Source organism: Lissotriton helveticus, chromosome 3_1 (assembly GCF_964261635.1).
Source record: "Lissotriton helveticus chromosome 3_1, aLisHel1.1, whole genome shotgun sequence".
In the NCBI taxonomy this organism is placed as follows: Eukaryota; Metazoa; Chordata; class Amphibia; order Caudata; family Salamandridae; genus Lissotriton; species Lissotriton helveticus.
The window spans coordinates 1,548,328,497-1,548,342,485 of record NC_136061.1 but is presented as its reverse complement, the minus strand read 5'-3'; the positions used below and the strand labels follow the sequence as shown (position 1 = coordinate 1,548,342,485).

Sequence of the window (13,989 nt, the reverse complement as noted above, 5' to 3'; positions counted from 1 at the left end):
CCAATTCAATCCCTGCCCGCCATAAGAAGAAAAATGGGGGCTGCTGGGCAGAATAATAAGTGCAGGCATGGCTCCCTGCTTAAAAGGGAATTAAGCTTCCCACCTCGCATGCCTCCTTTCTGTCCATTCTCATGGGCAACATGCCACTGTCTGGGAAATCTAATGTCTGGGAGAACTTTCGCATTCCTGGATCTGGGCCAGTGACTCACTTTCCAAGATGCCAGTCATTTGCGTGTTTCCTATTCTCTGGAAATACTCTTCTGACCCAGCACTGTGCTCAGTTATGTTGTTAAGAACTTTAGTTCTTGCACAATAAGGATAATGTTACTTACCAAGTAAGCATCTCTTCTTGGCAGGTAGAGCTGTAGATTCACATGCTTTGCGTACTCCTGCCATCTAGTGTTGGGTCAGGATGTTTGCAAGTTGTTTTTCTTCAAGAAGTCTTTCCTAGTCACGCGGGAAGGTGACTCCTTTTTGGTGATAGTGCAAATGGGTGTCGACTCCATTGTTAGATTTTCTTCCCGCAAGAGGGTGAGAATGGAGTAAGAAAGTGTAGTATATAGATGTCCATACGTATAAATGTGTAATGAAGAACTGCAACAACTATAGGTACCCATGGAGGCGGATGGGCACATGTGAATCTACAGCTCTACATGCCAAGAACAGATGCTTACTGGGTAAGTAACATTACCCATTCAAGGCATGTGTGCTGTAGATACACATGCTTTGCATATACTTTAAAGCAGTATACTCCCAAAGCAGTGGCTAACCTGGAGGTGTTGAAGTTGTTTGGAACAATGTTTTAAGTATTGCTTGGCCTACATCAGCTTGTTGACGTGCTAACACATCTAGGCAATAATGTTTAGTGAATGTGTGTGGTGTATACCATGTAGCTGCCCTACATATGTCAGCTAGCGGAATGTTACCTAAGACGGCAACAGAAGACGCTATTTTGCGAGTGGATTGCGCTCTAGGGGGAATAGTTAAAGTTCTTTAAGCTTTAGCATAGCATGTTTGAATGCATTTAACAATCCATCTGGCAATACCAGATTTAGAGATAGGATTGCCTTTGTGAGGTGAAGCAAGTAAAACAAACAGTTGTTTTGTTTTGCGAAAGTCCTTTGTCCTAGCTATGTGGTAAGTAAAGCTCTTTTAATGGCAAGCGTGTGAAGAGCGCGTTCTGCTACAGAATCAGGTTGAGGCAAGAAAACTGGTAATTCAACCGATTGGTTTATGTGAAAGGCAGAAAAAACTTTGGGAAGGAGTTGAGGGTTGGTGCGGAGAATATCCTGAATTTATGCAGCTGAAAGAAGGGTTCTTCTAAAGGTAATGCCTGTAGCTCACCAACTCTCCTCAGTGATGTGATGGCAATGAAGAAAGCAACTTTCATTGAGAGGAATTACATAGGGCACTTGTGCAATGGTTCAAAAGGTGGACCCATGAACCTTGTGAGAACAATGTTGAGGTTGAGATTCCACACTGGGGCATGGGGAATCCGTGGTGGTATTACTCTTTTTAAGCCTTCCATGAAAGCTTTTATTACCGGAATTCCAAACAGTGATAGATTTTGCCTTTTTTGCAAGTAGGCAGCTACTGCTGCAAGATGCGAATGAATAGACGTATAGGCTAGTCCTGTTTACTGTAAATGTAACAGGTAACAGATAATGTTTTGTATGGAAGCATCTAAAGGATTGATTTTGTTGTTATTGCAGTATAATGCAAATCTTCTCTATTTTGCTGCATAGCAAGCTCTGGTGGTAGGCCTTCTTGCTTCTTTTAGAATATTCATACAGCCTGGTTTCAAGTTTAATTTATTTGCATAGTTAATTGAAACCAGTGCAATACAAAAAATATACTCATTTAAAAACTGTCATGTACAAATTTAAAACTCTTGTATTTAAAAAGAAATATAGTCTGAGTTCCCAAATCATATACTCAGAATGTTCGCACACCTCTTGCACTAATGCAAGTGCTATTGCTGGTTAGGTTCCTATTGTCGGTATTTCTGGCATCTTGCTGCCGCACAGTCTCAGATATTTTACTGTTCTACAGTTCATTTGTGGGTCGCTCGGTTCAAAACATGCTAGCAGAGCTTGCCTCCTGGTACGGATCCCTCGTTGATTGAAAGGTTGTTTCAGAAATTTCTTTCGTTCCATTGTAAGTTCTCTACAGGAGCATAGTAGGTGCAGCATGTCTTCCTGAGCCGATCCACATAGACGGCACGCAGAACCAGCTTGGATCCGAAGCCAAGGGGGGAGATGCTCGGCGCAAGGGAGCAGTCCTAGCCTATATTTCATAAAAGCAATTTTTATGTTTTTGTCATAACCCAAATTGAAGTAGGTTTGTGCGCCCGGCTTCGTACATGTATTCAGGGTCATCCAGCCGCGGGATCTCTTTGATAGTGCATCCTTATCCTCCAGCCAGGAAAGGAGTTTCAGTCTTCCACACTAATGTTTTGAAAGAAGGGGTGGTTGTCGGTGTTTCCCAAAGCTGGTTTAGCCCCAAATTATGCAGACTGCTATGTAGAAATTCCGCGGCTGGTAATTTGGGGTACGATTGTAGCTCCTTCCACATCTGTTCATTTAGCGTACCACATTCTGCTCTTCGCACTTTGTCCCAAGTGATGATGAAGGCCCCTTGTCTAGAAAGTGATTGTTTCATAACGCCAAACTCAAGTCTAATTTGGGCGGGTGAAGTGTATTTCGGCAACCCAAAGATGACCCTGTATGCCGTTGTTACTGTGGCATCAAGTGTTTTCGCGTCCTTCCCTTTTTGTGCCTCACTGCCATAGGTGATTGTTGGCAGGAGTTTTGCCCGAACAACCTCGACGAGTGGTAAGATCGATGGGCATGTTAATTTAGAGTTTAGTATTTTTAGGGAAATTGCTAGTGCTAGACCTTTGTGCCTTATGCTGTTCTTCTGAGCCACAAACCGGCCACTTGAATCCAACTTCACGCCTAGATATTTATATTCGGTTGTGTCCTCTATTCTGGTATCGCCCCAGAACCAGGCAGCAGTTTGATGCCTTTTTTTCCTGACTATCATTGTTCTTGTTTTACCAAGGTTGATCGGCAGATCATTTGCTTGGGAGAAGTCCCGCGTCGTGTTTAAAAGATGTTGTAGCCCTACTTTTGTTTTGCTGATCAGGACTATGTCATCTGCATAGAGGAGACAAGGTAATGAAATATCTCCTAATTTCAGGGCATGTGAGTTGCAGCTGGTTAGTAGCGGGACTAAATCAGCGATGTACAGATTGAAAAGGGTAGGTGCTAAAACACAGCCCTGTTTTAATCCTTTTTCCGTGGGAATGCGCTTTGACAGATGCGTTCCATTTCCCAGCTTCACCTGTAGCCACGTGTTTGTGTGTAAATTCATTATTAGTTTGAGTAAAGACTGTGGAAGCCCCCAGCTGTGTAGTTTGGACCAAAGTCTGGTGCGGTTGACATGATCAAAGGCGGCTTTGTAGTCAATGAAGCATAAAAATAAAGACGACTGTTTGGCCTCAGCCTTATCCATAAGCATAGCCATGCTTAGAATATTTGTCGTTGTCCCGACCGATTTTATGAAGCCAGTCTGTTGTAGAGGAATTACGGATTTTTCTTCTGCCCATGCCTGAAGATCCTCCAATAACAAGCCAGCAAAATATTTAGCTTCATTGTCCAGTAGTGCCACTAATCTGTAATTTTGTGGATCCGACTTCTCGCCGGATTTGTAAATTGGGGAGATGATTGAGCCTCTCCATGAACTAGGCAAAATGTTCAACGTTCTAATTTCTCTGAAGAGTGGATCCAGAGCTTCAGCCCAGAAGATTGCCTCCTGTTTGTACAATGCAGGTGGCAGCCCATTTGGGCCAGGTGCGCCTTCTCTTCTCCCTTTTCCTATCTGCCGTCTGATGGCACCTATGTAGTTGGTTTGGGAGTCCTCAGTTTGTGTGTCTGTTACTGAGTTCTCAGAGTCGGCGGGATGGTTTCCGGCACAGGACTTGGGTGTCGTTTGGCAATATACTTCGTCTTGATCTAGTTTACCATGATCTCTCTGGTCGTTGCCTTGATGGAAATGGGACCTGAGATATTTTGCCCATGCTTCCTCTGAGATGTAGGAACAGATTCCATCATGATTGTTATTGATAAATTGATTTATGGTCATCCAAAATCGGGAGCTGTTGTTGTGTTTGATGTCGGCGTGTAATTTGGCCAAGAGGTCTTCCTCCATAGCTCTATTCACATCCCTTTTCAGTTTTTTGAGGGCTGCCCTTTGATTCTGTAAATCTTTCAGTTGAGTTTTGTCACTGGGTTTGTCCCGAAGGTGTCTCAGGAGTTGGTTAATCCTTTTTTTTGCATACTTAATACCTTGTTTTGCCTTGTATGACATGGGCATTGTGCCACTAAATCTTTGCTGGTTTGATGGCTTTACCTTGGTTGCGTATGATTCCATCGCAGTTAAGTAGTTTTTCCATTTCTCGACTTCTCCGTCTCCGACCCTTGCATCAAACTGATGTTTTGCAGTTTCCAACAGCTCGCTGCTTGCTGCTAATTTGAATTTGATTCGTCTTAAGTCGATGTTGGTTGTTGATCCTTGGGGCTCCCGGCAGCGTTCGAATGTTGAGGTCACTGTTTTCAGAGCTATTTCTTGGGGCCGATGATCACTTTCACCTTTGTTGCCCATCTGAAAAGATGTGATTTGCTGGAAAAGGCCTAGAGAAACAAAGGTGTAGTCCAGAAATGAGCTGGTTTTTGTGGAGATAAATGAAGCTACCGGAGGATTGTCTTCTGGTAGTCTACCATTTAGAGCCCTTAGGTTAAGTTGTTTTAAAACCTCCAAGGTCGTTTGTCAGCCTGGTGGTAAATTTAAATAACCAAACTCTATGACTTCAGGAGCCAGATCGCTAGATTTAGTTCCTTGGATTTGGATGTCTGATTTCTCCTTGGTTCTGTGTGAGGAGACTGGAGGTGAGGTGTAGCTTTTGATGTGGAACTATTGACAGCTCCAACAGGGTGGTGTACCATGGTTGAAAGGCCCATGAGGGAGCTACTAGAATTGGTCTGAGGAATGTTTGCCTGAGTTTCCGAACCACACACGGAATGAGCGGGAGAGGGGGAAAAGCGTAGGCAAATATCCATGACCAGTTCATCCATAGGGCATTGCCCTTTTGAGAGCAGGTGTGGGAACCTGGAGCCGAAGCTTGGTCATTTTGTGTTTTCGACTGTGGCAAACAGGCCTATTTGTGGAAAACCCCATTGTTGAAAATAGGGAAGGAGAACTTGGAGATTAAGTTCCCACTCGTGAATTTGCTGTCTTCTTCTGCAGAGGTCAGCAATGTGATTGTTTACTTCTGGGAGATGTTCTGCCAGAAGATAAATCTTGTGATGGATTGCCCATTTCACATGGAGGTGTCGACAGTAGGAGAGTGTATGTCCCCCCCCGCTTGTTTACATAGTACATTGCTCTCCTGTTGTTCGTTCGGACTAAGATAGTGTTGGTGATGAGGTGATTTTGAAAAGCTTTGAGTGCCAGAAAAACTGCTAAAATCTCTAGGTAATTGATGTGGAGAGCCTTGTGCTTGTTGCCCCAAAGTCCTTGTATCGTGTAATCTTGGAGATTGGCACCCCAACCTGTTAGAGATGCATCTGCTGTGAGCACGATGTGTGGAATAGGGATTCGATGAAAGGCCGGCCTGTTGATACGTTTTGTGGGTTCCACCACTGCAGAGAGCGATGGGTACGGCCATCTACCAACACTAGATCAGTTAATTTGACCCTTTGACTGATTCCACTGACGTGCTAAGCACTCTTGTAGCGGGCGCATGTGAAGCCTTGCATGGGGTACAATTGCGATGCAAGACGCCATCATTCCCAGCAGTTGCATGAACACTCTGGCTGGTAAAGCCTGATTGGGTTGAAACTGTAGAATCATAGCCTGAATATTGCGAATTCTGGCTACAATGGGATAAGCTAGAACTTGGACTGTGTCTAGACTGGCTCCTAAGTAAGACTGCATTTGTGACAGATTCAGGTGAGATTTTTGAGCATTGATGGTGAACCCCAGGTGACAAAGTAGATCTATTGTGATCTATGTGTATTGTAGACAGTTCTTGTGAGAGCTGGCATTGATAAGCTCGTTGCCTAGATAAGGGAAGAGCTGAATTTGTGGTCTTCGGAGGTGAGCAGCTAGTACCGCCGGACATTTGGTAAAAACTCTGGGCACTGTAGTCACTCCGAAGGGACGCACCTTGAATTGGTAATGTTTGCCCACTATCACAAATCTGAGGTATTTGTGATGAGACTGATGAATTAAAAGGCGAAAATACACGACTTTTAAATCTAGGGTAGACAAAGTCCGTTCTTTGTAAAAGTGGGAGTACCTGTTGAAGTATCACAATGTGAAAGTGCTCTGCCAGTATATAACAGTTTAGCTCTCTGAGATTCAGAATAGGTCTTAGGGAACCAACCTTTTTGGGGATGAGAAAGTATAGAGAGTAAACCCCTGAGCTGTGGTACTGTACTGGAACCGGTTCTATTGCCCCGTTCAGAGAGAGGGACTGAACCTCTTGTTTCAGCAAGTGTATGTGTTCTGGAGAAACTTGTGAGACGGAGGTGGAATGTTTGGGGTATTTCTGGTAAGCTCCAGGTAATAACCTTGATGGATCATTCCAAGTACCCATTTGTCTGATGTTACAGAGTGCCAAACAGGGAGAAATTGTTGACTTCTTCCCCCGACAGGTGTGATGTAATCGGGGGGAAGCGTGGCCAAGTCACTGTTTGTTGGGGGGGAAGGGGAGTTACAGGGTGTGTTGCCCTAACCCCTACCCTTGAAGTTGTTGCCTCTATAACCTCCTAAAAAAACTCTGGAGGGAGAGGACTGGTTGTTACCTTTGTAAGTGGAGGTATTTTGATCTGGGGATGGTGTTTTTGACCCTCCTCTGTAAAATGAAGGACGAAAGGAGCCTCTGCTGGAGGTAGTCTGGAGTGCGCCCATAGATTTAGCTACCTCTGTGTCCTCCTTCATTTTCTCTAATGCCTGGTCGATGTTAGGACCAAATAGGTGTTCCTTATCAAAGGGTGTGTTAAGGATTGATTATTGGACTTTAGGTTAAAACCCTGAAATCTTTAACCAAGCTTGTCTCCTGATCAGAATGCTGGTGTTAATCTCTCTAGCTGTGGTGTCTGCAGCCTCTAGAGCACAGCATATAGAGGATTTAGAAATGAGCTTATCCTCATTTACTAAGTATTATGCCTTAGCCTTATGCTCATATGGGAGACATTGGAGCAATTGCTCCATTTCGTCCCAGTGTGCCCTGTCATATCTGGCTAAAAAACTCCACATATTTGCAATGTGCCACTGATTTGCAGCTTGAGCATCTAAGCACTTGCCAGAAGCATCAATTAATTTGGACTCTTTATATGACGGAGAAGCATCTCCTGATGTTTGAGAATTCGCCCGCTTACAAGCATTAGACATTACTAGGGAATCTAACAGTAATTGTCCCTTTATAAATATAGGATCTGTAGGAGAGGCCTTATATTTTTTGTCCACCCTAGGAGTCAGAATGCATGCTCTGACCGGGTCTTTGAAAATTTCATCAGCATGTCGCATCACGCCTTTAAGCATGGGAAGGGTCTGTGATGACCTGTGTTTAGAAGCTAAAGTCTCAAACAAAAAATCTTCTAACGATTCTTTGTGCACTTCAACCCCAAGGTAATGTGCAGCCCTGGTAAGGAGTTCTTTGTGTGATGGATAGTGGTCTGGAGGAGATGGTTTGGCTGGGTAAAGGTCTGGATCAGTATCACCTGGGAGATCAATTGTGTATTCTGTCCATGGATCTAACGGAATATTCATCCCCCATCATCTGCATAGTCATCGTCATGTTGTGATTGTGGGGAATCTGGAGGTGTAATATGCAAAGGATTCTGAGGTGGAGACAGAGGTGCTGGAGGAGGTAATGGAAGATGGAAAGGGCTTGTAGCTACTGATTTTTTCTTCAAGGGGCTCTTTCTGTTTCGGTGCCTATGGAGGATGGCCTTTCAGTGTGGAAGGTTTTGGCTCTGAAGGAAGCTTGGATTTCGGCACAGAGGATTTTGGCTCTGAGCCGGACTTCTGCTTGGAACCGGAGGGTGCAGGCTCCAAGGAAGACTTTTGGCAACTCGGTAGGGAGCCGGAATGCTTGACTGGGTGTTTCGGAGCCGGGCCCAAGGGAGGGGCATTGGAAATGTCATTTCAGTGCCGACATTGGCCAGAAGGCAGAGGTGGTGCAGCAGACTTGTGTTTTTTCGGTGCTTGAGGGGGCAAGTGGTCTTTGGTACTCACGTCACCTTGTCCCTGCGGCAGTACTTGGACGTTGAGGTCTATCTCGAGCTCCAAGTTTGAGTCTTGTACGAAGAAGGATTCCTCCTCTTCTGCCGCGGATGCCTTGATATCTTCTTGTCCGGAGTCTTCACCAAAGATGCCCGGCGTGTCTTCAATGCTTTGACGCTGCATGTCTCAACGTTGAGACCGACGGTTTCAGAGACTACCGGGACGATTTGCAAGCATCAGTTTTCTTCTTTGTGCTCGGGAGATAAGCATAAGTTGAGCGATTCGTGTGAGTTGGTGTGTCGATACTTCACGTGGCACCAAGGACAGAATTTAAATGGAGTCCGATGCATTGATGGAAAGCTAACCGGGGGCGGTTAGGCCTCAAAGGCCGTCCACAAAGCTTTCAGATCGAAGGTCGATTCCAATTTCGGAACAATACGCGGAGAAGTGGAAAGCGTATGTAAACAATACCATCGTGGGCAGAGGAGATTGCTCGTCAAAAGGGAACCCGAGGAACGGGTTTGAACCGGAGCACAGCAATACACGTCTGAACCTGATGGCGGAAGGAAAATAATCCAACAATGGAGTCAATGCTCATGCACACTATCACTGAAAGGAGGAGTCACCTTACCTCGTGACTAGGAAAGACTTCTTTGAAGAAAGACAACTTGCAAACATCCTAACCCACACTAGATGGCAGGAATATGCAAAACATGTATATCTACAGCACACATGCCTTGAACGGTTAGTTTCTAAGAAAGGTAAGGTGGTAAGAACATCCATTACACACCATTATGGGGATCCTCACTTAGAATGCCCTGGGACCGCCTAAGGAATTATTTTGGTAATGTTTAATCAGAAGACTATAGGAATGCACATCAAAATCACTTTACGAATGTTTTTTCAGACTACTCTGGAATGTGTTTTTGAAATGCTCTCCAAACATTCTTTAATATCACTTTGGGAATGCTTGTTACGACCTCTCTGATAGGGAGACTAAAGTGTCACGTGCTTGAAGGCGGGGTGAGATTGGCAGTGATGGGATGGTACAACCCTTAAGTTTCTATTGAGTGTCCATCTAACAAAGGGTAAACAGCAAAGATCACATGACAACTCTGAACCTGTTTCCACAAGAGTCAAACGGTACAGCTCATTAGAAACCCTCCTGAGTATTAAATGGAATGGATAATTCTTGTGTAACCGACCTAAGTGTAAAATTGCGGAGCCAACTTAATCCCTCTGGCCTCAAAGCTCCCCCATTCAAAAAAGATTTTAACAAATGGATGGTGCAGACTGGCATGTCAAGAACGGAGCAACAAGAAGCAAAACAGGAGTCTGTGCACTGTACCTTTCCGAGGTGGTGTGGTCCATCCACCGTCTTCCCATCATCATCAGGACCCCAGCTGTAAGAGAAAGACGACCATCAGTGGACCCCAAAGAACGACAAAACAATTTTGCATATCACAAAAGCAGAGAGATAGAGGAAAAGAAAGAAAGACCTCTTCAAAGTGCCTCCCTCAAACCTTTAACTGTCCAAGGCTAGATTACATTGAATGTACTGTCCTGGGCCATTTCGAAGCAAATTAGCAGTACAAAATCACCATTTTACACCGTTCAGTTGATTCAAATGTCTTTTTTGCACCTGGTGGTCTTAAAAACGATGATGAAATTAGTAATTGTGCAATACATGTGATCCAGACCTTGAAGTGTAGTCTAGAGACAGTGTAGAAATCAATCTAGGGAGGCTCAACTAGCAGACAGGAACTTGACTTCACTGAGTTGGTTTGATCTGCACTGGGTATTACCCTGTGGAGGGGAAGCTAAATTGCACCAATTACAACCAGTCATCAGAGAGGCCACCGTGCGCAGGGGGTGGAATCACTTTCATTGGTGGTTTCAAGCTGCACTGATGACTATTCCGCGATAGGGGTCAGAGATACTAAAATGTACCATGAAGAACCATGCACAAGTGAGATGAGCTGCAGGGGAGACTTGCCTTTCACTGATGGGGGTTCAGCATGCAGAAACCTACACTGGGAAGAAGTGAGAAGCACTTTTCACCCTGTACTACAAGGGATTAACCCGAACAGGGGACCTGGAACACTTTGGAGCTAGCCTGCACTGAGGACCTGCTGGCTGAAAGCCCCATTGGTTGGTGACACTAAGTCTCCTAGAAGTAGAAGATTCACACTACTTCAACATGCAGTATTTAATCAAATTTAAATATCATCCAACTGAAAGCAAAGTATCGTGCAACTGTGGAGGGAACTTGCACTGCACTGTCTGTATGCCACTCAAACAAAACTGTGCAAACAAAACTTGCCTTCTTAACTCACTTGTCAATGGCAGGCATCCTTAGGGTGAAGCATCATGACCAACTTCTCTCAGTGGGGTGTGTGACCGTAATATAATATTTTTTCCTTCACAATAGTCGCTATAGAAACCTCTGCTACTCTTTAAACTAAACTGTTGAATCGGACCCAAATTGCTGACATTTTTAGATCAAATTAATTCATTGAATTGTTAACCTGTAAACCATTGAACTGCATTCTCCTAATATCTTTCGATGACTTTACTGAGAATTTTGCTTAGTGTTTATTTAGTGGTATAGTAGATTGTTTTTTTTAATTATTTTGTTGTACTTCATTTGTTTTTGCATTATAATTTATTATTCCAATATTTAGGGCTGATTACGATGCCCTAATAAACGGTTCCGACACTCGGTCGGAGAAGTTCCAACAGCATCGTAATCAGCTGTTCGGATTAATTTCAGACCGACCCATTAGGATTGAGTTGGTCGGAAAGTCCGAACTAACTTTCCGAATGGCTTCCGACGGGCTCGTCTGCAATTTGGAAAGCCTCCATTAATCTCAAGGGAGGCTTTTTCCACCCGAGGGATTACAATATCGGATTCCGACAGCCTTTCTGAGCCAGCTTTTCCGACGAAGAAAGGTTGTCAGAAGTCACCATGGGAGCAAGGCCTCCAATTGGAGGCCGAAGGGGCACCTATGGTGCACCCCATTTGATTCCGGCACCCTTTTGATCCCTGCACCCCGTGGCAGACACCTTGAGGTGCTTACCACGGGGTGCAGGGATGTACTGCACCTCTTTTCTTTACAATGAGAGCATGCATTCTGATTGGAATGCATGCTCCCATTGTAAAGGATAGGAGTGCGACCGAACAGAGTTTGGTTTTATCCTAATTGCTGGGTTGGGACCGCCGACAGGAGGTCGGTCGGTCCAAGTACCAAATCTGTCCGACAAAGAAATCGGGCCTTAAGTGTGTAATTATTTTTAATATAGTTTACTTCATTTTTTATTTGGTAACTAGCTTACCCGTCGCACGTTGCTGCGATCTCAGAAGAAAGGAAATTCAAGGAAACTTGTTATGATAACATTCAATTTACATTGTGTCATTTTTATTGAAACTTATTCATTTTAATATGGAAAACATTTCAAAGTGTCGTTTTAATTCTATTTATTTATTCGAATGCTTGTGGATACACAATATTTTTTGTTTTTCCGTCTGGTGCGTACACGAATAAATCAGAAGGTTTTCCGAAGCGTGAGCTGGCCACATACAGTTGTCCATGTGAGAAGCACGGATTCTCCAAATGGAGTCCACACACTTGCAGCGATTGTCTTTGTGCTTTGTTGATGGTCATTGCAAAAGCGAGTCGCACCGGAAACTGTAAACGTTTGAATTCAAATGGCATATCTGTTGGGATCATTGGAATACGTGGCAAAAGTACATCTTCCCCCTTGAATTTCCCATTCAAAATTGTAGCTTTGATGACATTATTAATCATCTTTTTCACCGAAAGTCTTGTACCGTTGCAAAGTCGTGGTGGATTGATGTTTCGGAGAAGAATGATAGGTACGCCAATTTTCAATGTCAAAATGTGTGGTGGCATACTGGGCAAATCCAGTGAATTCAAGAATTCCGTTGGTTAATGGACAACTTCGTCTTGATTCATCACAGTATCAATCGATTTATACGTTGTCGCTTCGCCTGGTATTCCGTTTTGAATGCTGAAATTGATGGCATTTACATTGTTGTTCGTAGCTGCTAATATAGCCAGTGCACTGAGCCACTGACGATTTTTGTTATTCCGCGCGATATTCGAAAGATTATGAGGGCCCTGGGGGGCCAATATTTTTTTTAAAAAGTATGCCAGAAACCTTCGCGGGTGTGTACTCAACAACTTCCCAAAGTTTCATGGCGATCGGATGAATGGTGTAGTAATGCATAAAGGACAAACAGACAGACAGACATACATTCGTTTTTATATATATAGATATATTTAAAGTTTTTTTAATTTTATTTGAACGTACTTATTGGCGGGTTGTTGGATTTGTAAGGGAATAGGGTTTTTTAAACAAAATCATTTTTTTAAATGAATAGTTCAATTTGTTGATTTGATGTCAATTACATTTATTTTTAAATTTAATAGCCAATTCTAAAGTCAATGGTAATTGGAAGTCATAATTGTTAATAAGTCAGAGTGATTTTGTCGATTATGTAATCAAGTTTAATGATTTTTATATTAATTGTCCGACGTTTAAGTTGTAGATAATCTTTATTTGATAGTTAATTAAAACCCTTACAATATTGTTTAAACATGTACATTTCATGTGCAGGAGAAAAAAAATATTGTGTTGAAAAAAATATATACTTTAAAATCAGTAAAATCTTAAAAAAAGGATATGATTCGAAGATAACAGCAAACTATTACAAAAAAGCAAAAGGTTGGGAATGTAAGTAGAAAACTCTGAATGCCTGAAGAATTTGCTAAGTGCATAGTGCAAAAAAATGGATTATAGTGCAAATAGGGTGCTCCAGGGGTTTCTCTGTTGGGCAATTTTAGCAGCGATTTCGTCCATAAACTTCACAAAACTCAGCTTTTTCAGCGTGCAGTCCTTGCCCTGGAAGCAGTGAGTGACTGTCTCTTGGCGCAGACAAATGTTCAGATCTCTAAATAGTGGCTTTAACCAGAATCTTCTTTCCCACTCAAAGCAGGAACAAGTACACATGGGCCAAGGATTCCTTTGGATAGGGGCAGAAGCAGCAGGTGGTGTCAGCACGGGTCAGTTCCCATCTTTGGGTTACTTCCCCTCCATCAAATAGGCTCCTCCAAAATCTTCAAAATCTTAGTTTGGTATTGATAACGGCAGTGTCAGCTAGGGTTGAGGCTTCAGCTCAGCATAGGTTGCTGCAGCAAACTTCTTGCATAAGAAGGCCACTTTTATATAATCTAGGAGTATTTTTATATAAATGTGTTTTGATTTTTTCATGCATTATTATAATAATTGTTTTAGGAGTTGGTCTCTTTTGTGGCAGTAGGTTGGGAACTGTTTTGTTACATTTATATTTAGTTTTTTTTTATTTACGAGTGGGAATAGTAAATCTGAAACCTTCACAGTCCAACACTATCCATATTGCTGCTTAGTTTTGAATGTGATTAGTGACAGTGGGCCCTACAAACCCACATTTTCCTAATGTAATTTTTTTGTTTTCACGTTGTCTATGACATATGTTTTGTGATTTAAGTTTAAAAGTTATTTTAATTTACATTTTTAATTAATTACGTACTTTATTTTTTCAGACTAATACTTTTCTTAATTTTTTAAAAAGTTGATACATTTATTGTACGTCTTATTTCACATTTGCAATATTGTGTTTTAATGGTTTTAGAA

At 42.8% G+C, this 13,989-nt stretch overlaps 1 protein-coding gene across 4 annotated transcripts in view; it reads right to left on the bottom strand.

Annotated features, from left to right (window-relative positions):
• The window catches only part of PCSK7 (proprotein convertase subtilisin/kexin type 7), a 226,331-nt gene that overhangs the window by 70,782 nt on the left and 141,560 nt on the right, over positions 1 to 13,989 (bottom strand). For all 4 annotated transcript variants that reach the window (XM_078682281.1, XM_078682283.1, XM_078682284.1 and 1 more), the window contains one exon: positions 9,641 to 9,695. In XM_078682281.1, the coding sequence (XP_078538407.1) occupies positions 9,641 to 9,695 (55 nt within the window). The remainder of the gene's footprint in view (positions 1 to 9,640; positions 9,696 to 13,989) is intronic.